The 27239-nt window shown below is 36.5% G+C and overlaps 1 protein-coding gene across 4 annotated transcripts in view; it reads right to left on the bottom strand.

The window, feature by feature from the left end:
• Positions 1-27239, bottom strand: part of LOC150080269 (uncharacterized) — a 604576-nt gene that overhangs the window by 33751 nt on the left and 543586 nt on the right. For all 4 annotated transcript variants that reach the window (XM_090381639.1, XM_090381640.1, XM_090381641.1 and 1 more), the window contains one exon: positions 5622-5801. In XM_090381639.1, coding sequence (XP_090237765.1) covers positions 5622-5801 — 180 coding nt within the window. The remainder of the gene's footprint in view (positions 1-5621; positions 5802-27239) is intronic.

Genomic DNA, 27239 nt, shown 5'->3' with positions numbered 1-27239 from the left:
TTTCCTTTACATCTAATGGTAATTATATCTTTAAGTAAATCCCACATCAGTAAACTGTGATCACTGCCACCTAGTGGCTCCTTTATCTGCAAATTCTTAATACATGAATGATCACTGTTGATAACCAGATCAAGAGTATTACCCTCTCTGGTTGCTTCTCGAACATGCTGCTGCAGAAAACAATCATCCAATAAATCCACAAAAGTCTTACTAGTGTGTGAGTGACCAACCCACAAGTTCCAGTCAATATCTAGGAAGTTAAAATCCCCCATTATAAGACATTCTGATTTACTAGCCCACTCTCTGTACAATTGTTCATTGTACTTATTCGAGTCATTAGGCCTATAACACACTCCTACTCTTATTTTTGCTTTTGCAGTGCTTATGTCACACCAAATTGACTGAACAGTGCACTATTCATCTATATCAACTGGATGCACTTCTTTTGTTTTTCTTAATTAACAGCATGACACCTCCTCCTCCCTTCCTGTCTATCCTTTCTGTACACATCGTACTCCCCAAATTCCAATTCTGCAATCCTAATATCAGTGTGACGCAACGTCTCTGATATCCCAACAATATCCGCCTTTGATATCTTGACCAACACTTCAAATTCATCAAATTTATTTACTATACTTCTAGCATTGGTATACATGCACCTATTCCTAGTTACCCCGACACATCCCATATACCCACCTGTTTCACGACGACTGCCATCAGTCCCTAAAACCCCCAGCACCCCCTCGCTCCAGGTCGCCACTTATTCTAATAGAAGTTGCGCAAGAATCACCTTCACCTCTGCCTGCGGCTACTTTTAACCTTTTAGTCTGTGAATCCTCCCAAGCTAGCAGTTTTCCGACCCACCTAACACTGCCTTGATAGCATCAGAAAATATTCTTTCACCCTTTCTATTTAAGTGTATCCCATCCCTGTAGAAGCAGTCTCTCCTGTTAACAAGCATAGATGACGCTGAAAAAAATTCTACCCCTTGAGCCTTGCACATTCCCTCCTGGGCCAAACTGATTGACAAGGCTCTCATCATGTACTACCTCCTACCGTGTCTGGGCAGAATTGCAGACACTTTCAGTATCCATTGATTACCACGCTTTGTCTTCTCCCACTCAACCACCCTTTTATCCACTGTAGCAACTTGCCCTTAATGCCATACTGCTCCAATTTGTACAGTAGTCTTCCATGCACAACAGTATCAAAATTTCCCTGGAATCCAAGCATATGATATCAAAATTATTTTCGGCATCCAGCGGCAATCTCCAAGGCAGAATGCGCTAATTCCACGGGAGCTAGTTATTGTCAGGGAAATGGGGAATATATTATGCAAAAATGATAGGTGGAACAGGACTAGAGTATGTCTGCCAGTGGCAAAAGTTGACGATGTCGTAGAGCAGATATCATCTTATAAGGGCATAAAAGGTGATATTGTTATACACACTGGTACCAATGACCGTAAGAGTAAGAGAGCTGCAGATTTATTTAACAAATACAGGACAATGTTGAAAAAAAGTCACGAGTTAGGGTTAAATGTGAAAGTGTCTGCAATTCTGCACAGACACGATAGGAGGGAGTATGTGACGAGAGTCTTGTCAATCAATTCAGCACTGGGGAGACTGTGAAAGGCTCATGTGAAATGGTAGAATTTTTTTTTCAGCATGGTCTCTGCTTGCTAACAGGAGAGACTGCTTCTACGGGGATGGGATACACTTAAATGGAAAGTGTGCAAGAATATTTGTTGATGTTATTAAGGCAGTGTTAGGTGGGTCGGAAAACTACTAGATTGGGGGGAATTCACAGACTAAAAGATTAACAGTAGCTGCAGACAGAGGTGAAAGTGATTCTTGCACTACTTTTATTGCAATGAGCAGCAGCCTAGAGAGTAGGTTGCTGGGGATTTCAAGAGCTGCTGAGAGTCATCACGGAACAAGTAAATACATGGGTTGTGTTACGGTAACTAATAGTAAGAACAAGTGCTTGTATACTTGCATGTACACCAATGCTAGAAGTATAGTAAATAATCTTGATGAATTTGAAGTGTTGATCAAGACATCAAAGGCAGATATTGTCAGGATATTAGAGACATCATGTCACACAGATATAAGCAGTGTATAATTGGAATTTGGGGAGTACAATGTGTACTGAAAGGATAGACAGGGTAGGAAGGGTTATGTGTTAGTTAAGAAACACACAAAACCTAAGGAAGCGCATCCAGTTGAAATGGGTGGACAGTGCAATGTTGAGTCAGTTTGGTGTGACATAAGCACTGGGAAAGGGAAAATGAGAGTAGGAGTGTGTTATAGGCCTAATTATTCTGATGAGTACAACAAACAATTATGCAGAGAAACAGACAGGGCCAGTAAATCAGAATGTCTTGTAATAGGGGATTTTAACTTTCCAGATATTGACTGGAACTTGTGGACTGGTCACTCGCACGCTATCAAGACTTTTGTGGATTTATTGGAGGATTGTTTTCTACAGTAACATGTTCGAGGGGCAACCAGAGGGAGTAATACTCTTGATCTGATTATCAGAAGTGATTATTCATGCATTAAGAATTTGCAGATAAAGGAATCACTAGGTGACAGTGATCACAGTGTGCTGATGTGAGATTTACTTAAAGATGCAACTACCATCAGGGGTAAAGGGAAGGGTTTTTGTTTTCATAATGGAGCTACAGTGGTCTCAGACAGTTTTTAAATTCTATACAGTGGGATCAACTGATGATGTTAAAAACAGCGAATTCTAAATGGCAAGCCTTCAAGGAATTAATCTTGGAAGCTACTAGGCTTTTGATACCAACTAAGAAATACTGTTCAAGATTTAGACATAAATGAATGTCAGACGAGGCTCGTGACAGAGAAGAAAAATGTGTAGGATGCATATAAATTATCAGGTGACACAGAAGCCTATGGCAGATATAAACTAGTCTGTAATCAAGTCACAGAAGAGATTAGGCAAGCGAAAGCTGGTTACGAGAAATCCTTGGAAAAGTGATGCAAAGAAAAACAACAGACTTCTTTACTTATGGAAAATCTAGAAGGATGGGAAAGAATCAGATTGGTTCAGTTGATGTTGGTGGTTCAACGGTTGATGATCCTACTCAGCTAGCTGACAAACTGAATGAGTATTTTGCATCTACATTCACACATGAGGAATTCTGTAAGGAAGGGAGGATAGAAGTTTACTAAACTCTAGTAGGGAGCTAAATGATTTTGTAATAACAAAGAGCAAAGTGGAAGAAAAATTGTTGAAGTTAAACATAAAAAAGGCACCTGGGCCGGATAGCATCTATCCAGTTTTATTGAAGGAGGCAGCAAGGGAAGTTAGCAATCCCTTAGCCATAATTATGAGAGCATCCTTAGGTTTAAGGTAGGTCCCCATGGACAGGAGATGTGCAAATGTATCCCAAATTCACAAAGGGGGTTCAAAGGGTGATACAAATAATTATAGACCTGCCAGTTTAACTTCTGTTCCGAGTAAAATAATGGAGTCACTGGTTAAAGAAGTGATGCAGAATCACTTATACAAGAGTGCAGTAATAGATGAGATACAGAATGGGTTTGTTAAGGGAAAGTCTTGTCTGACCAATTTTATAGGATACTACGATGTGATCACAAAGGAACTGGATGAAAAAAACAATTTTGATATCGTATACTTGGATTTCAGGAATGCTTTTGATACTGTTGCACATGGAAGACTGCTGTACAAATTGGAGCAGTGTGGCATTAAGGGCAAGTTGCTGCAATGGATAAAGGGATGGTTGAGTGGGAGACGGTAGAGAGTGATAATTGATCTACGTGGACTAATGTTATTAGTGGAGTCCCTCAGGGTTTGGTGCTGGGCCCATTGTTGTTTGTACTCCCTCCTATTGTGTCTGGACAGAATTGCAGATACTTTCAAATTTAACTCTAACTTGTGACTTTTTTCAACACTGACCTGTACTTGCTAACTAATTCTGCAGATCTCCTACTCTTAATGTCATTAGTGCCAATGTGTACAACAATATCATCTTTTGTGCCCTTGGGCTCACATCTGGTGAGTATGGGCTTGGCAAACCCAGGGTCCTGAGCTGGATATCATCATCATTCTTCTCTTTCTTGGTGATTCCTTTATACTTCTCTCTCTCTCTCTCTCTCAGGGGGTAACTCGGGGAAATTTTTTTTTTTTTTTTTGGCTGGTGCAGCATAAGCCTCAGGCTTCCTTGTACCATATGGCTAATAATAATAATAATAATAAAATATGGTATCTGCTCTACAATGTCAGCAACTTTTGCTCCTGGCAGACACACCCTGGTCTTGTTCCACCTATCCTTTTTGCACAATATATTTTCCATTTCCCTGTCAATAAAGTCACCAACAACAACTAATTCCTGTGGGACCAGCACATTGTGCCTTGAGATTTGCTGCTGTGTTGCCTGATGATCAAGTGCAAGCTCTGGTGTTGATGTGGGCATGCACCCTCTTCTGCAAGCTCTCATAATGGCCGATAACAATGCTGAGTTGGTGCCCAACTTTCTGACACTTCTTACATCGAGCACACACAAAGACACCCCCTTGGCCATATCATATCCTGTTAGCTCCACAAACATCAAACAAGCAGTATATTTCAAAAGGCTATGATTCAGAGGACAACCCCCCCCTCAGTACTCCCCCGAGCCATGGCACTCCCACTTTCTTGAGCCTTTTGCTTTGCTGCTCTGAGGTAAGATCACGATTGAATTTCAATACAATTAAAAATACTACACTAAACATATCCTATGCAGTAATGACACTATATATATATATATTTCAGTATCGAGCTTACGATATGTATTTCATATGTCCTACCACGTTTAGTTTATATGAATTCCATATCTCCTATGAAGTTTAAGTTATATGTATTAAACTATAAATTTATGTTTGTAAATTCTAATTAGTCATAACAGATAATAAATTTAACTATCTATTGCCAACCTCCATGATTTGAACTCGCACACGAGCTATTTGTGATACTATATCTATGCCAAATCCCCGATTCTTTATCATGTATTACGTTATATAATACATGATAAAGTTAAATTATTAAAACATGTAAGTAGTGCTATAAATTGTAGTTTATAATCCTCTGCTGATATTGAATACACTGCTACTAGCTACGTAGAAACTTCCAGTATCTTTGATATCAATACAAAAACAATGATGGCAAAATTTGAATGCTTCTATCGATACAATGTCAGCAGAAGTCGACTGTGGTTTTTTATACAATTACAAAGACCAAGTTAAAAATAAATAAACCAAATTAATCAGAAAATCATAAAAAAATACTACACTATTAAATTTAAATCAAAACTTAGAGAAAAACAATAATTTCAAATCAATAAATAAATTTCCACTTAGCAGCCTGTGAAACATGTATGGCTTCTTTAGCCTTGACAGCAGGATTATGGTGACATACTGAAGAGCAATAACATTATTTGACATTTTTAATGTATCTCTGGCAGTTTACAACTGATATAATGATTAAAACTAACAAATTAAATCAAAATCTAAATCTAACGAATGTAAGAAATATGGCTCACTCTTTGACTTAACTCAAAATAATAAAAGATTTTTCCTAGAAAATACTGATACCTTTTTCACTCAAGCTATCACAGTCATCATCATAATCTTTTTTTGCCTTTGTGATATTGCTCTTAATCCCCAAGTCATTATAGATCTGTTTTGTAGCTGATAGCCCTTGGCCATTATTATTCAAGCTTGGACCTGGCACCCCTTGGTAAGCATATACAGGATTATCAAAATGACGACGATCTAAAATAACATTAGAATTTTCTTTGTTAATGATAAAGTTTATTAACAACTATTTGGTAAATAAAATATACAAAATACATATACGAGAGTGGTGAAAATATGTAGGATCTTTCTTCTTTATTTATAATTTTTTTTCAGATGCTGTTTCATAGTTCCTGATGAGATGAGATTCCAAGAGAAGAAATTATTTCTTATTCTTTCTAATTGTATCCTATTCTTTATCTCTCTGTTTTCATTTTATTTCACAAATTTAGAAACCTTCAGCACTATAGCTGCAGAGGAGACAAAGTCATCTCAGCAGGTTTTGACGTACTTTATTAAGTGCCTCTGAAGATAATTTAGGAACTTGAGATTTGGCAGCCAGAGACCAGATGTGTGTTTGATGGCACTGAAAGGATATCCAAAAAAGATGCCGAAGATCGGATTAAGAGTAAGAATTAAAATAGAATTAAGAGCATCAGTAAACCAATTTTTGATTTTCCTTACTCTTTTTAAATATTTTTAAAATTCTTCTCTTTCTGTAATTTTATAAATTTAATTTGAGCAGTTTTGTAAAATTATTCCTTGTAAATTTAATTCTTATTTTTATTGACATTAACGCTGCTTAGATCCATTCTTTTTGGTATCATGTAGGCTTAAATCTTCATAGCAATCTTCAAAGTTCATAGCAGATAAAGTTTTTCTTGCTGCTTAATTACTGTAATATTTTATTTCTGATTAAAATGTAGCTGATTTAAATTCTGTTTAAGTTAATTTTGGAATTTTTTTTAGTTGAATTCTTATTTAATAATGGGTGTGACACAATCCACTTTGCTTACTTTGTACGAAGATATTGTGACTCAAATGGAAATAGCAGCAGGTAATTCCCATATGGATAATGAGTTCAACACACCTGTGGTATGTATTTAAGGTGATGATGAGTTTCATTAGTTGATAAACATCACTCAGCTGATGGGTATTTTCTTTGTATCTGATGTACGAAGGGTATTGATCTCAAATTAAAACAGTGCATTGCTATAAGAATGTGAGTCAATGGGAAATGGATGTTTGCTCTAGAGACAAATGTAGCTGGTAGCTTATTAGGGATTCAAACTTCTATTAACCTGCCAAGAAATTCACCATTAATTCAAGTGAATACTGCTCTGGTTCAACAGGATTCAGTCTTATTGGGAGATCCCATTGTCAAGGAAGTGAGTGACATTTTTCGTAATAAGGATTGGCATCTAGAACCAGAGTATGTCTGCTGGAAGCAACATGATGTCACCGACAGATTTTAAGGTCGGTAAAGAGAACCTTATTATTCATGTGGGAACTAATGATATTAGCACACATGAACTGATGATTTGTTGGAAAAAACATAAGACCGTGCTGAAAAAATGCCACAGGTTAGAAAAGAAGCAGTATTTATAAGTCTGATTTGTAATATATGAAAATTGCCATGTGCAACTGAAAATAATCAGCACTTAGTTTATAAAATTTAGAAGTAAGCTATGCTGTTATGATTGTAATGTTTTAACATTACAATCATAACAGCATAGCTTACTTCTAAATTACAGGTTAGTGCAGCACTAAATTGAAAAGAAAAAAAAAATTCAAAGAGTAATATTAATAATTGCTAATGCTATAATTATCCTACAAAATTCTGTAAAATTAGTGTTGTCAAGGAGCTAAAAATGTAGTCATCTTAGGATAATTATAGCATTGGCAATTTTTAATATTACTCTTTGAATTTTTTTTTCCCTTAGGTTAGTGCAGCCCTTGGACCTGTAACATTAAAACATTACAATCATAACAGCATAGCTTACTTCTAAATTTTATAAACTAAATTCTGATTACTTTGTCACACGTGGCAATTTTCATATAATACAAATCAGACTTACAAATACTGCTTCTTTTCATGTGCCCTATGGTGGGTTGTCCTTTAAACACATCTTTTCTAAGGGATTCTCTGTTGTTTACCTTGTGAAATAGCTCTTTGATGATGGTGAGATTATATTTTCTAGACAGGTTTTCCTCTTTATCTTTATCCTTCTATTCTCTCTGTTAGGAGTAGGTTTGGCAATCTGTCCTGAGTCATCTCATATACTGTCTAAACCATTGCAATTGTTTTTTATTTATAATTTCAATAACAGATACTGTGCAATTGAGTTCTCTTCTTATTGTCTCTAGTTTTCTTCTCTGACCAGTTTGTTTTGTTTTATGTTCTGAGATATTTCATCTCAAAGGTTGAAATTTTGTTTTCTTCATTATCCAACATCTTGATCCATAGTTATACTTCAGAAGGCGGTACAACTGATCTGTACAGTTTTAGTTATGTGGTTATTCTGTTTTGATTCCAGATTACAGAAAGTTTGCTCACAGCCAATAAACTCTGTGCAGTTCTGCCTTTGATTGACTTCATATAGGTGATGTTTTCTGTTATTAGAATTTCTAGGTGGAAGAAGATGTGTACTTCTTCTGTTGTTTGGTTACTGATCATTACATAGATATTTTCTTGGTTTCTACTTAATGATTTTAATTTTGTTGAAGTTCATGGGCATGTCATATTTGATGCATATTGAGCTGAGGCAATTTAGGGTTTTTTTTTTTTTCAAGTTTTTCAGGTTTTCTGCCATAACTCCTATGGTGTCTATGTATTTTATGTGGTTTATGTTGGTATATTGCTTTTCCAGAGAGACCCTCTAATCCTTCTTTTGTAGGATTTTTCTAGATGTTCAAAAGGTAAGGGAGAGAGAGAGGACACCTCTGTATTACATCTTTCATGATGGGAATATTATTCGATTTGATGTTGCCAAGCTATATTATTGCATTATTGTCACTACAGAATTCAGATAGAAAGTTGATCACAGATCCAATTTTACCATCATCTGTTAGGGTCTTTATTAAATGATTTCTGTTCACGGAGTCAAACGTAGCAATACTAGCAGGGCAGGACTGCTAACCTCAGGGGTATGATAATTCCATCAGTTGTGCTCCTTCCTGTTCAGCCTATCTGTTCAGTACAAGCACTTTCATTGAGAAATGTTCAGTGAACATTACTCAATGAAATTTTCTTTTTTTTCTAGTCATTAATATGACTGAAAAAAAAAAAATTTAATTTTTAAAAATAAATTGTACTTTTCACAGTTAGTAGTAGCTAAGTAAAATTTTTATTATCCAGATGATTACCACAATTTTTATTATTCAGATGATTACTGTCTATATCAGTAAGTTAGGAAAAGTATATAAGACAAGAATATTCTGAGCCTGATCATCACACATGATCTAGATAGTACACTGGTGTGCAAAACTTAAGGACCATTTCTAAAGGTTACAACCACAAAATCAAATGACACAGCCTGTGGCAATTTGCATAACTGTGGCCATTCAGTAGAAAGCTGGCGCACATGCAAAAATTTGAATCGTGATGAGAGGGCTCACATAAACAGATAAAAGCAGCAGTTCAGCAGTTATGTGCAAATTACCGAATGGTCAGCATGATTATTACAGACGTTTGAATGGTTTCATACAGTGTTACAGACAATGAAACGGTCAGACAACATCTGGATGACTTTACCCAAGGTCGAATAATTGGAAAGCTCGAGGAAGCTTGAAATGCGAAGAGTGTGGCTGCAGAGTTCGGTATCGCCCATAGCATCATCTCACATGCATGGTCGGCCTTCAGAACGGCAGGTACAGCTGTTCAAAGGACCAGTGGTGGTCGTCCACGAAAAACAATGCCCAATGATGACTGCTATTTTACTCCTACAGGCCAAGAGGGACCGACACCAGACGGTGTCGGTCCCTCTTGGCCTCTCAAACCAGCTGCATAGGACGCAGGATATCGCAGTTTACTGTGGCCAGGCAACTTCACAAAGGTGGACTGTTTGCCTGACGGCCAGTACACTGTGTCCCTTTAACACCTGCCCATCAGAGACCGTTTACAGTGGTGCATCAAACACAAGGACTGGACAGCAGCACAATGGGGTAAGGTACTCTTTACTGATGACAGTAGATTCAGTCTCAGCAGCGATTCTGGATACTAGCTAATCTGGCGAGAGGTTGGCACATGGTATCACCCCGCAAACATCACTGAAAGGGATCAATATGGTGGTCGAGGTGTTCTCGTCTGGAGAGGCGTTATCTTGGATGGACTTACATAATTCCAGATACTGGAAGGCGGTACTGTAACTGGTGCAAGCTACTGTACTGGGGTAATCATTCTCCATGTGCGTCTGTTCTGAGGTGCCACTGGCCCCGAGTTTGTGTTTATGGATGATAATGCCACACCCCATTGCACTGCAGCTGTTGATATGCTTTTGGAAAGTAAGGACATTGTTCATATCCCATTGAACACATATGGGATGATCTGGGGAGACGCCTAGCGGCAAGTCCACACCCACCAGAAAATGTTCACCAGCTGAAGGTGGCACTGACGGAGGAATGGACGATGTTACTGCAAGAACTTATCAACAACGCTGTTCCAAGTATGGACAGACGGTGCAAAACATGCATCAACATTAGGGGTGGCCATATCTCCTACTGTACTGTTTTGTTTCTGTTGTGTCGGTGTTGTTTCCTTCATCATTTCTGTACCTCACAAGGTCCCTTTGGTATGCTTTTCCCATATCCAGGCCACTCCTATGAGAAAGCTACAGGTGAAAACCTGACTGGTCCTTAAGTTTTGCACACTAGTGTATTATAAGGTTGAAAATATAGGATAAAGGTAATCACATTTTTAATAGGATCATCCTTTTTTTTCATTTTTTTATTTATACCAGAGTGCCATTTTATATGGAAGTTGCATGCAAATTTTGAGTTACACATGCATTTTGCAAGTGGTAGTTTTTGCCAATTTTATTTTATGTTGCTCAAACTGGCTGTACAAACAGGAAATAATTATTGACAATGTCAGTAAATTTATAACTAAGGCATATTATATGGATAACATTTCAGGTTAAAAGAATTTAAAGAAACAATTATAATAAAATGTTTTAGCAATTCATCACTTGTTTCCAATAGACATGATTCATAAATACTACATAAGACAGGCATTACCATTTCTCTCTCTGCACAAACTGCTAGCCAAAGCAATAGAAAACATTTAGTTGGAAATTTGGGACCTTTATCTGGCTTAGGAAAGGTGATGAAAATTGCTGTTACTAAGCCAGGAAAGGTTCCCAAAAAAGGCAATGGATGGCCTTTCACCGAGATGGTGGAAACTACTCTACTCTGAGAAATATTTTGTTATATAGAAAGAGCAGGTGATTAATAGATTTTAGTGTAAGGTGTTAATCATTTCATAATGGAAGTCATCTGGTCCAACAGCACTAGCTATATAGCTAGAGCTTCTTTTTTTTTTAATTTTTTTAACTCTACTTCATAATGTGAAAAACTCCTCAGACTGAAGTTAAGAGCCAGTTTACTCATTTTTCTGTTTCAAGACAAGGAATTCTGGGGTGTATGTTGTGGAAGTGCTAGAAAGTTTTCTCAATAAACATGTATTTTCCTTCATTTTCTAGATTTTTTCCAGACCATCTCGGTGTTCGTTGAGTGAATAATAAAGGATGCAAAATGGATCCACAGTAGGTTATCTTCAGAATATCTCCCAAGCTTGTTTCAATCTTTTTTTTTTTTTTTTTTTTGCTGTTGTGCATTTTACATTCTAACATGGTTTTGGAAATGCAGTGATGCCAAAATTCCAGATGTTGGAAAGCATTCCATCAGCCTGATTAATCTTCCACTGTGATAGTCATAAAAGGATATATGATATACTTTTTTGGTTACCTGGATTCCCATATGGATTCTTTTTTCAATTCCTAAGTGAAGGGAGATTGGAAACAGCTAGAAAGAACAATGGAAGAAAATGTCTGGAAAAGCATGTGGATAAAGGTGTTAATTCCCATATTTAGGAGCGAGATGTCATTGTCAATCAGCATATTATTATTATCATTAGCCATATAGTGCTAGGAAGCCTGAGGCTTATGCTGCACTAGTCAAAAAAAATTTTTTTAATTACCCTGAGAGAAAGAGAGAGAGAAAACAAGATTCAGAAAGTAGAAGGGAATCACTAAGAAAGATGATATCCAGCTCAGCAGTTCCCAAACTACTGAGATTTATGGGGCCCCTTCAAAAATCTAAACATGTTTGTGGACCTCTCTCTATATATATATGAATACTGGGTTTTCTGAAAAGAAAATTCAAAGTTTTGTGTGTGAAACAACTCAACTTTATTTTTATTTTTATATATATATAATAATAATAATAACTTTATTTATCATCAATTTGCTATACACAGAACATATAATTTGAAATATGTATAATTATATGTACTAATTGTATCGAAAATAAGTAATGTTCTATAACAAAATTCGTTGCGATTCTATCAGTATATTTTTGAAGAAAATAAACACATATTATTAATACCATCTGAACGTTTCACGAACCCCCTGTAACTGGTCTATGGACCCCCAGGGGTCTGCAGATCCCAGGGATTCCCAATTTGGGAAATGGCTACTCTATGATACATCCTATCCCATTAATGTTAGCATTATCCCACAAGAGACAGGAGAAGGCTATGCATACTAATGCCATCAAGGTTTCTCCAGGGGATGTCTGTCTGAAGCTGCAAATAGATGGAGCACACTATTAGTAAAAACCCAACTGCAATTAGAGGCAGAAGCAATCAGAATTGCTACTGCCTCTGTTTTTTGTGAGTACCAAAAGCTGATATCAGTTTTGGTTACCTGCAAGGAGAGCAACTCCACCAAGGTTGGTCCATTCTCAATTCTCTCTTTACAAAAGACAGTAATGTTAAGCAAGAAAGGGTCTTCATTTGCCTTTATTATCTGCTTGCACAAGATATGTCTCGTGCAAACAAAAGCAAACCAGTTCATACTTTCGTTTGCAGGAGGGCCTTGTAGTCATCAGAATTTTTCCAGGAACAATGAAAATTTCATTCTAGGAATTTAGCCATTAATTGGGCTTGGCAGACCTGTCAGTTGGTTTCCAAAGTGCTGAGGGCTTATTTTTCTCAGCCTTGGGGTTTTCTTTTCAGGGGCTACATGGAACCTGCTTTGTGCCCATCTCATACTTTGCTATGGGTTCCAACACTGATTTTGTCAAGTACCTCCTTAGCTTCACCATCAATTTTTTTCCCATACTACCACCGGCACTTTGGTTTTGTATGGTTTAGCTTTACTACTGGATTTTGTTGCTGGTAGAGCATTAGGAGATACTAATAATGGATTGGAAGCCGACTGACTTTTCTGTGGGGGTTTTTAAGAATTGAATAAGCAGAAGGCAATGGGAACAAATGATTCTTTGGATGAAACAATCATTTTGTCCCAATGGAATCATCCGAGCACCCTTTTCAACAAATAGCACCTCCGTAGCTAGGTGGACAGGAGCAGTAATGCGTAGCACACGGTTCTTGATTAGACCAGGGTTCGAGCCCGTGACCACCAAATATGGAGCATGCAGAAAGGTCAGGGAATAACCACCGCATATCTGCGGAGCAATATGGCCTTAGTTGCTAACCCCCTCCTAAAAAAAAAAACTAAATAACAACAACAAATAACCCTTTTCAACATACGTTGGCTTATTGCTATTTACTGGTTTCACCACTTATCTAGCTTCCTAGTATTTTATGTTTGGCTCAAGTTTAAGTTTCTGTATTTCTTTTTCTTCCTTCCACCAGTAGCATGCTCAAGAGTATGCAGGTGCTCTTCTTGACAATTATTACATGTGGACTTTGAAGCATAATATAATATAATTTCATGTCTTTTGCACCACAGAAGGTTCATGCAACAACAGGTTATTTATCCATATTTCTGACACTTAAGCATCTTAGTGGATTAGATACATATGGCCTCAATGGACAGAAAAAGTACCCAGCTGTAACTGAAGTATGAGACTAATTTTACAGTTGAGTAGTATATTGAACTCCTATCCCTATATGTATGAATATTCATTTGCTGCTGTCATGCCTTGAGTTCTAAGTTCAGAATGGACTTCCTCTTCAGACACTTTTAGATCATATTCTGGGTTGCCTTGGAAGGAATTCAGTGTCTTATGGGGTTCTTGTAATTGGCATTCTCTTAATAGATGTGGCTTGGAGGAGCTGTTCTGAATATTTATCAATTTAGTCTCTACAAGGATTTTATCAGAGTAAAGCTGCTCGACTGATTTAGAGGAGCCTGCTAACCCTTCTGGTATGAAGAATGGCGGCATTTTTTCCTATGGGCTTTTCACTAATGGATTGTACAATCAAGTAACTAGGTGTTGGATCTGATATATCTTTCATTCTGGGTCTCTTTGCTGAGGTGACATTATAGGGCATAATTTTCTGATAGGGACAACCATTCGAAAAGCCTAGCTAACAGCCAATCTTCTGGGACACCCAACTTAATCTGTCCACCCACTATGGAGCCCAAAGGGACCCTGGAAAGCAATAAATGTGCTTGGGAAGGGGATTTCAGGGATACCTAAGCACCATACCTGCACATCTACCAGCCTGAATCATATCCCTTGGACCATGATGGCAGGGACATAGCTTTTGCGTGCTTAACCCTTATCTAGCAAACTATCTAGCTAAAACTATCACAGTGAGCCATCCAGGATTTCCCATCTCATTGAAGGAGGGGCCAAAGTGGTGTGTTGAAGCTGGAGCTCTCAACCACCAGGATGCCCCCCTCCAAATTTCCATGCGTTGCAATCCGTGGTAAATATGCCTGATTCCTATGGTGTTAGCTTATAGCCGGTAAGGTCTCAGTAATGGTTGGTGGAACAGACTTCCATCCCTTGTCGTGGAAGTTAGCCTAAATAAGTTTAAGGTTCAGCTGGACAGGTATTTCGAACGAACAGAGGGGTGAAGTGGAAATGGTTATTTTTTATTTATTTATTTTTATTATTATTTTTTATTTTTATTTTTTTTTTTTTTTGGCTGATGCTGCATAAGCTTGCTTTCTTGCATCAAATGCCTCTAATAATGCTAATGTTGCTGGTATTCCAGATTGGCTTCACTGGGATCTTAATGCCTACAGGTGCTCTTGTTAAGGAGCTGAAAATAACAAAGAAAAGAAAAAACACGGTACTAAAAAGAATAATTAAAAAAAAAATAATGTGAACATAATTTAATATATAAACAGGCCAATAATAAACTGAACTAACCTGCTAAAAAATAACAAAAAACATCATTAATCAGAAAGAAATTCCTCTAAGTTAAAACCCATGAAACATTGGCCATAGAATGAGATACTGAAGTTTATAAATACCTTAACAGAGAGCAAACTACAATCTGAATTGGAAGTTATGAGCAAGTACTATTTTGAAAGGGGAGAGGGGGAGGATGGACAGAATAGAAGGTGAAGAAAGGAAAAAACAAAGTGTGCCACTATTCACAGTAGGTTATAATTACATTATGTAAGATATACAATTATGAGTTATGAAACCACATTTAGAATAAAATGTACAGATGTGGAGGCCACACCTAAAAAGACATGCAAGGTCTGATGGACAATACACATGGTGGACTGGCCAAGGGTGTTACCATAGAGAGAGGACTTGAATGCATGAGCTAGAGCTTGATAACTATGCATCTTAGAGAAAGGGGTGCATCTTTTTCAAGTTTATAAGGCTCTGGGATAGTAGTAAAAATGAATAAAGGCAAAATTTTCATGGTACCGAATGATGCTAGAACCAGGGGTCATATTCAAACTAAAGAGAAAGAATAATAAAATGGATTGAAAGTTTTCCGTTAGCCAAGAAGTTGTAATCAATATAATAAAAGTTGACTACATGGGTAATTAAAGACAGATAGCTTGGGGAAATTCAAAGGTCTGCTAGATTAGTAATTATGAGGTAGGGATTGGTTTATTTAATTTAATTTTAATTTTTGGGGAAAAGACTAAGTTTATGTTTAATGTTAATATTAAGCATTCATTAAACGTCAGAATATCTTATAATGGGGGATTTTAACTTCCCAGATACTGACTGGAACTTGTGGGTTGGTCATTCACACACTAGCAAGGCTTTTGTGGATTTATTGGATGATTGTTTTCTACAGCAGCATTTTAGAGAGGCAACCAGAGGGAGAAATACTCTTGATCTGAAGAATTTACAGATAAAGGAACCACCAGGTGGCAGTGATCACAGTGTTATGGGATTTAAAGATTTAACTACCGCCAGGGGTAACGGGAGGGATTTTTGCTTTTGTAAAAGTGACTACAGTGGTCTCAGAGATTTTTTAAATTCTATACATTGGGACCAACTAATGATGTTGCCTACAGCAAATTCTACATGTGAAGCATTCCAAAAATTAACGTTGGAAGCTACTAGGCTTTTCATATTAACTAAGAAATACTGTTCTAGGATTAGGCCCAAATGGATGTCAGATGAACTAATGAGATTGTGGCAAAGAATAAAAATGCATGGGATGCATATAAATTGTCAGGTGACACAGAACCTACGGTAGACATAAGCTAGTCTGTAATCAAGTCACAAAGGAGGATAGGCAAACGAAGGAAGATTATGAGAAATCTTTGGCACATGATGCAAAAAAAAAAAAAAAAAAAAAAAAAAACCCAGCAAAGACTTCTTTACTTATATAAACACTAAAAGGAAGGGGATAAATCAGATTGGTCCACTTGATACGAATAGTTTGACTGTATATCATTCTCAGATAGTTGCCAAACTAAATGAGTATTTTGCATCTACATTCACACATGAGGAGTTATTCAGGGAGGGAAAGGCCTGATGTTTAACAAACTCTAACAGAGAGTTAAATGATTTTGTAATAACTGAAAGCAAAGTGGAGGACAAATTGTTGAAGTTAAGCATAAGGCACTTAGGATGGATGGAGTCTATCCAGCTATACAAAAGAAGGCAGCAAAGGAAGTAAGCAAACTCTTAGCCATAATTATGAGAACATTACTGGACTCAGGGGAGGTCCCCATGGAATGTACATGTTCAAATGCATCTCCACTTCACAAAGGGTGACACGAGTAATTACAGACCTGTTAGTTTAACTTCTGCTCCTGTAAAAATAATAGTCATTGGTTAAAGAAGCATTGTAGGATTCTAGTCAAGACTGCAGTAATAATTCAGACACAGCATAGGTTTGTTAACGGAAAGTCTTGTGTGACCAATCTGATTGGATACTACGATGTGGTAACAAAGGAACTGCATTCAAAAAATAATTTTGATATTATATACTTAACTTGGATTCCAGAAAACTTTTGATACCGTTGCATATGAAAGACTACTGTACAAATTTAGCAGTATGGCATTAAGGGCAAGTTGTTACAATGGATAAAAGGATGGTTGGGTGGGAGAAGACAGAGAGTGGTAATTAATGGGCACAGCTGTTTGTGGACTAATGTTATTAGTGGGTCCAACTTCGAACCCCAGGGTTCGAAGTTGGGCCCACTGTTGTTTTGTATATTTATCAATGATATTCATGAAGGTTTTTCAAGCTTAATGTCAAAGTCTGCAGATGATACAAAGGTTGGCAGGGTTGGTAATAACAGTAATGACAGTATACTATTGCACCAGGATCTAGAAAAGTTGGGTAGATGGGCTGAGAAGAGGCAACTGAATTTTAACACTGACAAATGCAAAGTGCTGCATATGGGTAGCAGTAACCACGAGAGAAATATACCAACTATGTGGTACTATACTCAGTGTAGTGGAGAATGAAAGAGATCTGGGGGTAATCGTGCAGTTAGATATGAAGTTTTCTGAGCAGTGCAGACAGGTTGCGAGAGCAGGTCGTGGGGTCTTGTCGAGGATATACATGAATTTTGTTAGCATGGATAAGGAGGTGATTATCCCCTTGTATAAGGCAATGGTCAGGCCAAGCCTTGAGTATTGCATACAGGTCTGGAGGCCACATTTTAGAAAGGAAGTAGAGTTGCTTGAGTGAGTACAGAGAAGGGCAACAAGACTTGTGAGGGGAACAAATGGCGCACTCATATGAAGAAAGGCTTAAGTTCTGCAAATTGCAGTGGCTGGAGACTAGGCACCTGCGAGATGATCTGATTGGGGTGTATAAGGCCTTAATGGATTGAGCAGGCTCAATGCTGATGGGATTCTTCCTCTTGTTTGGATTACAAAACTGAGGGGGCATAAACTGAAATTGAGGGAAGGCAGATGTCAAATAGATGTGTGGAAATTTGCCTTTAGCCAGCGGGTAGTTGATTGCTGGAATAAATTCAAGGAAGAAGTGGACAAACTTCTGGAGTAAATGGATGGGGGAAATGGGAAGTTTTTTATTTTTTGGCTGATGCTGTATAAACATGCTTTCTTGCATACATATGCCTACACCGAATTAAATTTCTCAAAAATCTTTTAATTTTCATGCTATGCTATTTATAATCTGCAAGACCCTTTTCGAGAGAGAGAGAGATTTTAACTTCCCAGATATTGACTGCAAAGCATGGGTTGGTCATTCACACACTAGTAAAACTTTTGTGGATTTATTGGATGATTGTTTTCTGCAGCAGCATGTTTGAGAGGCAACCAGAGAGGGTAATACTCTTGATCTGGTTATCAGCAGTGATCATTCATGTATTAAGAATTTTCAGATAAAGGAACCACTAGGTGGCAGTGATCACAGTGTACTGATGTGGGATTTACTTAAAGATAAAATTACCATCAGGGGTAAAGGAAAGGATTTTTACTTCCGTAAAGGTGACTACAGTGGTCTCAGACAGTTTTTAAATTCTGGACAGTGGGACCAACTGATGATGTTACCAACAGCAAATTCTAAGTGGGAAGCATTCAAGGAATTAATTGTGGAAGCTACTAAACGTTTCATACCTATTAAGAAATATTGTTCAAGGTTTAGGCCTAAATGGTTATCAAATGAACTAATGAGACTCGTGACAGATAAGAAAAATGCATGGGATGCATATAAATTATCAAGCGACTCAGAAGCCTATGGCAGATATAAGATAGTCTGTAATCAAGTCATAAAGGAAGTTAGGTAGGCGAAAGCAGATTCAGAGAAATCTTTGGCAAAGGATGCTAAGAAAAACAGCAAGGATTTCTTTACTTATAAACTCTAAAAGGAAGGTGATGAATCAGATTGGTCCACTTGATATCGATGGTTTGACTGTTGATGATCCTGCTCAGATAGCAAACAAACTAAATGAGTATTTTGCATCTACATTCACCTAGGATCACCTAGACAAGACGGCAGTAATAGTCAAGACACAGCATGGGTTTGTTAAAGGGAGGTATTATCTGACCAATTTGATTGGATATTATGATGTGGTCACAAAGGAACTGAATGTCAAAAATAATTTTGATATCATATACTTGGATTTCAGGAAAGCTTTTGATACTGTTGTACACAGAAGACTGCTGTACAAATCAGAGTGGTATGGCATTAAGGGTAAGTTGTTACAATGGATAAAGGGATGGTTGAGTGGGAGATGACAAAGAGTGGTAACCAATGGACACTGCTCTTCGTGGACAAATGTTATTAGTGGAGTTCCCCAGTGTTCGGTGCTGGTCCCATTGTTGTTGTTTGTATTCATCAATGATATTGATGAAGGTATATCAGGATCAATGTCCAAGTTTGCAGATAATACAAAGGTTGGCAGGGTTGTTAACGATGGTAAACACAGTATGCTATTCCAATTGGATCTAGATAAGTTGGGCAAATGGGCTGAGAAGTGGCAACTGAAGTTTAACATTTGACAAATGCAAAGTACTGCATATGGGTAGCAATAACCCGAGAGAAACGTACCAACTGTGTGGTACTACACTCAGGGAAGTGGAAAGTGAAAAAGACCTGGGGGTAATTGTGCAGTCAAATATGAAGTTTGCTGAGCAGTGCAGACGCGCTGCCAGGGCAGGTCATGGAGTGCTGTAAATGATATATAGGAATTTTTCTAGCAGGGACAGGGGATGATTATCCCATTGTACAAGGCAATGGTCAGGCCACACCTAGAGTACTGTGGACAGGTCTGGAGGCCTCATTTTTTGAAGGATGTAGAGTTTCTAGAACAAGTTCAAAGAAGGGCAACAAGATTGGTGAGGGGGAACAAAGGGGTGCTCTAACCAAGAAAGGCTTAAGTTCTGAAAATTGCAGCTCCAGGACAGTAGGCACCTGTGAGGTGATCTGATTGAGGTGTATAAGCCCTTGAATGGGTTGAGCAAGCTGAATGCTAATGGGATTCTTCCTCTTGCTCGGATTAAGAACCTGAGGGGGCATAGATTCAAACCGAGGAAAGACAGTTGTAGAATTGATGTGCGGAAGTTTGCTTTTAGTCAGCGGGTGGTTGATTGGTGGAACAGACTTCCATCTTTTGTTGTGGAAGTTGATAGCCTAAATAAATTTAAGACTATCAACCTTAAATCTAATACCTATCATGTTTGCTGTTTCCATAAACAAAAATAATAATAATAAAAATAAAGATGTAGATGCAAATATAGACAGGCTGCTAGAATAGCTCATGATGATCAATGGTATTTTGTCAATGGTATACAGAAATTTTGCCAGCAGGAATAAGGAGGTGATTATCCCATTGCTTAAGGCATGGTTGGGCCACATCTCAAGTATTGCATACAGATGTGGAAGCCTCATTTTAGGTAGGTTGTGGCTCTTTTGGAATAGGTTTGGAGAAGAGTGGCACCTGCGAGAAGATCTGACTGAGGTGTTTAAGGCTTTGAATAGATTGAGAGAGCTTAATGCTGATGGCATCCTTGCTCTTACTTATGCTGCACAAATGGAGGGGAAGACATAAATTCAAGTTCTCTTATCAAGAAAGGTTGCAGTGTCTGGAACCAAGGCACCTGTGGGGAGATCTGACTTAGGTGTTTAAGGCTTTGAGAATAGAATGGATGTGCGGCTTAAGGCAAATTTCCACAGCTGTGTGGAAGTTTGCCTTAAGCCAGTTGGTAGTTGACTGCTGGCACAATTCTCCACCTGGTAGTGCTGAGGTGAACAGTCTGAATAAATTTGAGGAAAAACTATATAAACTATGGAAAAGTGATTATGGAAGGCATTATTAATAATCCCAATGTTAATCCAAGAAAAGCAGTGCCTAGTGATACCCACTAGGTACTGCTTTTCTTGTGTTTTCACCTACTCAACCAAAGCCATAGCTTGCTTCTAATGCTACACTGCTCCAATTTGTTGTGTGCACAGCCAAAGTATATGATGTTAAAATTATTTTTTTTGCATCCGGTTTCTTTGTTACTGGGTCATAATATTCAATCAGATTGGTCAGACAAGATCATCCTTTAATAAATCCATGCCGTGATTGCTGTATAACTACATTCTTGTCTGGGTGAGTCTGCATTACTTCTTTATCCACTGAATCCATTATTTTCTCTGGAGCAAAATCATACTTACATGTCTAATTACTCACTTCACCCTTGGATCCTTCTTTGTAAAAAAAATGGGGAGACATTTGCTTATTTTCAATCCATAGGGATTTCTCCAGAATTCACGGATGCTCTCATAATTATAATTAAGGGTTTGCTTATCTCTTTTGCTGCTTCTTTTAATATAAATGGATAGATCCCATCAGTATTTACTTTTAGCTTCAACAAATTTCTCTTCCATTTTCTTCTTAGTTATTACAAAATCATTTAACTCCCAGTTATAACTATGTGTACTTCTGTTATTCCTATCCCAAAAAATTTCTTCCCAGATGAATGTAGATGCAAATATTTTATTCAATTTGTCAGCAACCTGAAGAGGATCATCAAAAATTATGCCATTTATACCATGTGGTTCATCCTCTTCCTTTTAGTGTTAAAGCATATATTTCTAAACTAATATGTTGTTAAGGCTGTTGCAACATAGCTATACAATAACCATTTTCATTTTAGACTCTTAGTTCAACATTCAATGCCTGTACATTGTGCATGTTTTATAATTCATTACTTATCAACTCACATTGCATATACCTAGATGGTATAGATGCTGCTAATGGCATTTCTCCACTTCCTGTAAAAACCTGTGCTCCTGAGTGTACTCTTGTTTTGTGTCACCTTTTTAAACTTTCATATTTCAATGGTATTTTTCATTTCACTTGGAAATTTGCTCATATTCAGCCAATTCCTAAAAATGGTGACATATTCTTCCTTTATAATTTGTCATCCCATTGCATTTATCTCTACTCTTAACATGAAGTAATGGATAAATTTATCAATCACTAACTCTTATAGTATCTCAAAATCTTCCACTTGATCAATGACTGCCAATTGATTTCAATGTCAATCTACAAGTGATATCTCAATTTTGTTATTCATCTTTGTAAAAATTTGGCAAACCCTACAGCAAGCTTCACTCCACCTTATGGTTTCAGAAACCATGTTACATTTCTCTTGCTCTGATCAAACAGCTTCAACTTTCTGAATATTTGCTGCCAATCCCAAGGCAATTCTTTAGTGAAATAAAGAAAACTTCAATCCTTCTACAATTCAACCCTGTGTTATTTCTTGCAAAAAAAGCATTTTCTACTCTTGTGTTCATCTTGAATAAGAGATTTTTCTGGACAAAATCAGATATATTTACTGGAGATTGCTGCAACTTCCAATTTTCTTTGGCATAAGTATATAACAAGTATTGGTTCCTTTGCATAAAAAAAAAAAAGACACTGGGTTTTCTTTTTCATAACATTAGGATCAAAAATGTAGTATCTATATTTCTGATTCCAGTGTTACATTTCTTCTGAACAGCTACTGACTGTGCAAATCTCAAATCTACCGAACCCTGGAATATTGTTCCCATATCTGGATGGTATGCCAAAAACTTCTGGAGCTTCTGGATTCAAAAGAGAGTAGACGGGGTAATTAATATAACCCAATTCTTTCTCTTGACTCTCTTTCTAAATATTTCTTATTAGTTGCTTGATTATTCAAAAGGGAGCAGCAGTTAATTAATGATTCAATCTTAAAAATTCACTCCACTCCTTATAACACAGGTGTTCAATTTCTGTTGCATGGCTTTTCTACAGATATTTTCATGTGTACTGTTTTTTTGAATAGTATCTGTAAATTCCACTTTTCTTCTAAACCAGTCCAAACTTGTGCATCAGCTGGTCAATACACATTCAGAGTTCAACTTCGAATCAATCTATAGCTGTAACTTTTGTTCTAATTGATTTGTCCATATTTAAACATATTAATTAACAATGGCTAAGAATTTACAGATTTGAAGCTCACTGCTAAATGCAGATATACATGGGAAATTACATATGCATCAAACCCACAGAAAGCAATTCATCAAAAAGTATCAAAATTATTAGCACTCACATGCTCTCAAACCTCTATGATATTAATGTAAAAAATCGATCCTGCTATTGTTCTGAACTACATAAGACAAGTTATAAAAATTGAAGGCTAAACATATAAAAAACTACTTTGAAACAAGATGCAATTCATTGATAGATTAATTGTTTTATGGAGCATGGGCAACTTAGGCCATGGATTGCCAATTCCAAACAAGATACAAAAACAGATTTCTGTATCTATGTAAGTGCTGGGGAGGGAGCCACAGAAAGCAAATTTTCCAAAAAATATTATGTAATCATTACTTTTTGAATCATTCTAAACTGATATGAAAAATAATCAAAAAATTAAAAACTTAATATGAAAATTGTTTCATATTTTTAATTACAATAAAAAGATAATGCATTTTTTTCCCTTTTTACTTAGTTTATTCTTAATGATATAATGCAATCTTAAAAATTATTTAACTAAATTTGCATTTTTTACTGTCCATTGTTAAGATATTTTCTATATAAAACTGTATAATCATTTTTATAATTCTAAATTACTCAGTCGGACATGATATTAATGTAAAAAATCAATCCTGCTATTGTTCTGAACTACATAAGACAAGTTATAAAAATTGAAGGCTAAACATATAAAAAACTACTTTGAAACAAGATGCAATTCATTGATAGATTAATTGTTTTATGGAGCATGGGCAACTTAGGCCATGGATTGCCAATTCCAAACAAGATACAAAAACAGATTTCTGTATCTATGTAAGTGCTGGGGAGGGAGCCACAGAAAGCAAATTTTCCAAAAAATATTATGTAATCATTCCTTTTTGAATCATTCTAAACTGATATGAAAAATAATCAAAAAATTAAAAACTTAATATGAAAATTGTTTCATATTTTTAATTACAATAAAAAGATAATGCATTTTTTCCCTTTTTACTTAGTTTATTCTTAATGATATAATGCAATCTTAAAAATTATTTAACTAAATTTGCATTTTTTACTGTCTATTGTTAAGATATTTTCTATATAAAACTGTATAATCATTTTTATAATTCTAAATTACTCAGTCGGACCTCTGTTTAACAAAGTCCTTTTATTTTGACTTTTCCCTTGGAAGTTACATTTAAAATACTTTCCGTTGAATGAAGAAAATTTTCATATAGCGAACGGATTAGGGGAGAATTAACTTGGTACGCATTGTTTGCATTTCTGGCCTTCAGGCAATTAGTCCTGCTGCGCGAATTAAGAGAGCTAAAGCATTCTACAACTTAGTGGTACCTGGTAAAACCTATCTGACCACCTGTCCCACATACAGAGGAGTCGCGCTGGTCAAGAGTGAGCAGATCAAGGTGTATTCCCAATGGGCTCTGGCCCACCTTCTATTGCAGCGGTGTCCAACCTTTTCCCGTACAGTGGCCACATTCAAAAAAATTCAAAGTTAGATTTCTTTAGTGTGTTATATTTTCCATATCTTGTTGCATGTAAAAGTAAAATTGAAAATATTTGAAAATTTTATTAAGTACAATACACAATTACATTTACCGAAGAAAACATTTAATGAGAATTTTTTTGATAATTAAAATTTAAAATGCTGTTTAAGTTCACTTTCCTCACGGGCTGTTGGTTGGACACCTCTGTGAATCAACTGTAACACCCTGTTCAAGAATTAGAAGAGTGATTTTCTTTTACCCCGCAAATAATCATCTGTTGTTTCGCGGAATTGCGTTATCCATGTTTTTCCGTAAATTTTCCCTATCTCTGTTTACATGGTCACAGTACCTGAATATCTGAATGACACTGACATTTTGGACAGTTTCAAAAAAAAAATTCAAATTTAAGAATTGATGACGAGAGACGAAAACAAGGAAAACTCAAGGTATTAATCCTTCTAAACATGAATTGTTGGCATTTGGTGAAAGCAAAGTTAGAAAATTGTCAATTAGGTTACAGTTAAATTAAAGAAATGCAATTCTTGGATTTTGGGGATACCTAATTGATAAGAAGGTTTTGGTTGTTGTTGTTATTTGGTTTTTAGGAGCATTAGCAACTAAGGCCATATTGCTCCGGGGATATGCGGTGGTCATTCCCTGACCTTTCCGCATCCTCCGTATTTGGTGGTCACGGGCTCGAACCCCAGTCTAACCAAGAAGCGTGTGCTACGCACTGCTGCTCCTGCCCACCTGGCTACGGAGGTGCCATAAGAAGGTTTCAGAAGAATTGAATGAACGCTCTGAGTACGATACCAATTTCATCGAGTGAATGTGAACGAGGATTTTCACAAATGAATCTGATCACCAGGCCAACTAGCGCTTCGTTGATGTCAAAAACAGTTTCTTCACTACTGTTTCTTAAAATTGTAGGCCCCCCCTCGCATCCCCCCACCTCCTCCTCCCAGCTTGAGCTTAAGTGAGGCTCTTCGGATTCTCTCTCTTTTTTTAATTAGATCAAAAATGGCTCTTCACTCAAAAAAGGTTGACGACCCCTGGCATAGGGTGTCAGATGAGAACTTAATAAAAATTTGGAATATTCTACAAAAACTTCATTATGAAATTATTTTTACTTATTGTACTCACATTTTACTAATTTTTTATATACTTGAATAATAAATTTATGCTTAATAAACTGTGCTAATATACAGGCAGTTCTTGCTTTAGAGTTTTTTTTTTTTTTTTTCAAGTATCAACAAAATCGAAAATATGAACATTAATTGCAAAAAATTATTCATAAATACCACATTTAAAACCATGCACGTAGCTATACAATATAGTGCACCCCACTTTATGATATTAATCCGTTAATCACTGTATCGCAAAAATATCATAATGTGAACCCCAATAACACATTGTTTTTTGGTAATTCATTCCACGACCTCGGAAGTTTAAATTTTCACTATATAACTCCCTAAATGGTCATTTTTATAGTGTAAGTTGTATTAGTTACCAATTAAAATCATTAAACGCACTACACTTTCATCGTTATCATATGTTATATATAACTAATTTTGAACACCTCTGTGATATTTTTCTAAAGCACATTTCTGGAGATCACGACCATAAAACAATAAAAAAGAATTTGCACTTTACGGTTTATTGGGCTTTTCTGTTACTGCAAGCAATTATAAACTGTAAACTCGATGTTATTGCATTTGTGAAAATACCAATAGCTGGAATTGTGTGGGTTTTTGCATTATTATGGTGAAATGTGTTTCCCCTTTACCGAAATCTTCAATTGTATAAAAAACAAATAAATTTTCAGAATCTTCTCTTCATTCATATTTTTTAAGCTTCGTAAAATTGTCACTCCGCGCAAATCGTGTTAGTTGCAATTTGTGTGTTCCGTTAAAAAATGCTTATGCATGCTATTGAAATTTATAAAGAAAAGAGAAGATTATCTTGGAAATAAACCCCTCTTGAAGCATTTCTGAAGAAGACGACTCCTTGTGCAACAAATCGAGTGCTGAGCCAATAATGAGTGATCAACGAGTGTGCATTTAGTTGATGATGAAGAAGAATAAACATTCTTTAACATTCCTAAGTCATAAATAATTTCTCTATTATTATAATTTGATTTTAACTTGATTTTACAGGCTACATTTTCATTTCTTTGGATAAATCAATCATTGTTTAAAAAAACTAATTAGTTAACTAATTTCATTGTTGACAACGTAACCCCTATTTTTAACATTAGGTCTATGGGAAATAAATTCCCGCTTTACGAGTTTTCACTTTACAAGCGTGCGTTATGAACGAATTAACTCGTCGAGAACTAACTGTACTTAATTTGTTGTTCTTATTCTAAAAACATTACTACTAAAGTAACAATATCAGAAAAAAAGATTTTTAGAGTACTTTTCATATCCTTTTAATTTTTCATTATCATGAAGGAATGAGTTTGTTTGTTATTTTGTTTGTTATTTGGTTTTTAGGAGCATTAGCAACTAAGGCCATATTGTTCCGGAATATGCGGTGGTCATTCCCTGACCTTTCCGCATCCTCCTTATTTGGTGGTGCAAGGAATGAGTACCGGCACCTATTTTTTTTACAAAAAAAGCACTGAAAATGTCAGGGGTAGTAGTAGTAGTAGTAGTGGCACATGATGCAAGAAAGCAAGTGTAGGAGCTTATGCAGCATCAGCCAAAAAAAAAAAAAAAAAAAAATCACACCATTCCCTCCAAATGCCTGTCCAGTTCCTCCTTAAATTTATTTAA

This window comes from Mastigoproctus giganteus, chromosome 9 (genome assembly GCF_048544385.1).
Source record: "Mastigoproctus giganteus isolate SK-2022 chromosome 9, ASM4854438v1, whole genome shotgun sequence".
In the NCBI taxonomy this organism is placed as follows: Eukaryota; Metazoa; Arthropoda; class Arachnida; order Uropygi; family Thelyphonidae; genus Mastigoproctus; species Mastigoproctus giganteus.
Note: the sequence above shows the minus strand (reverse complement) of the source record. Positions and strands in the feature narration are given on the sequence as shown.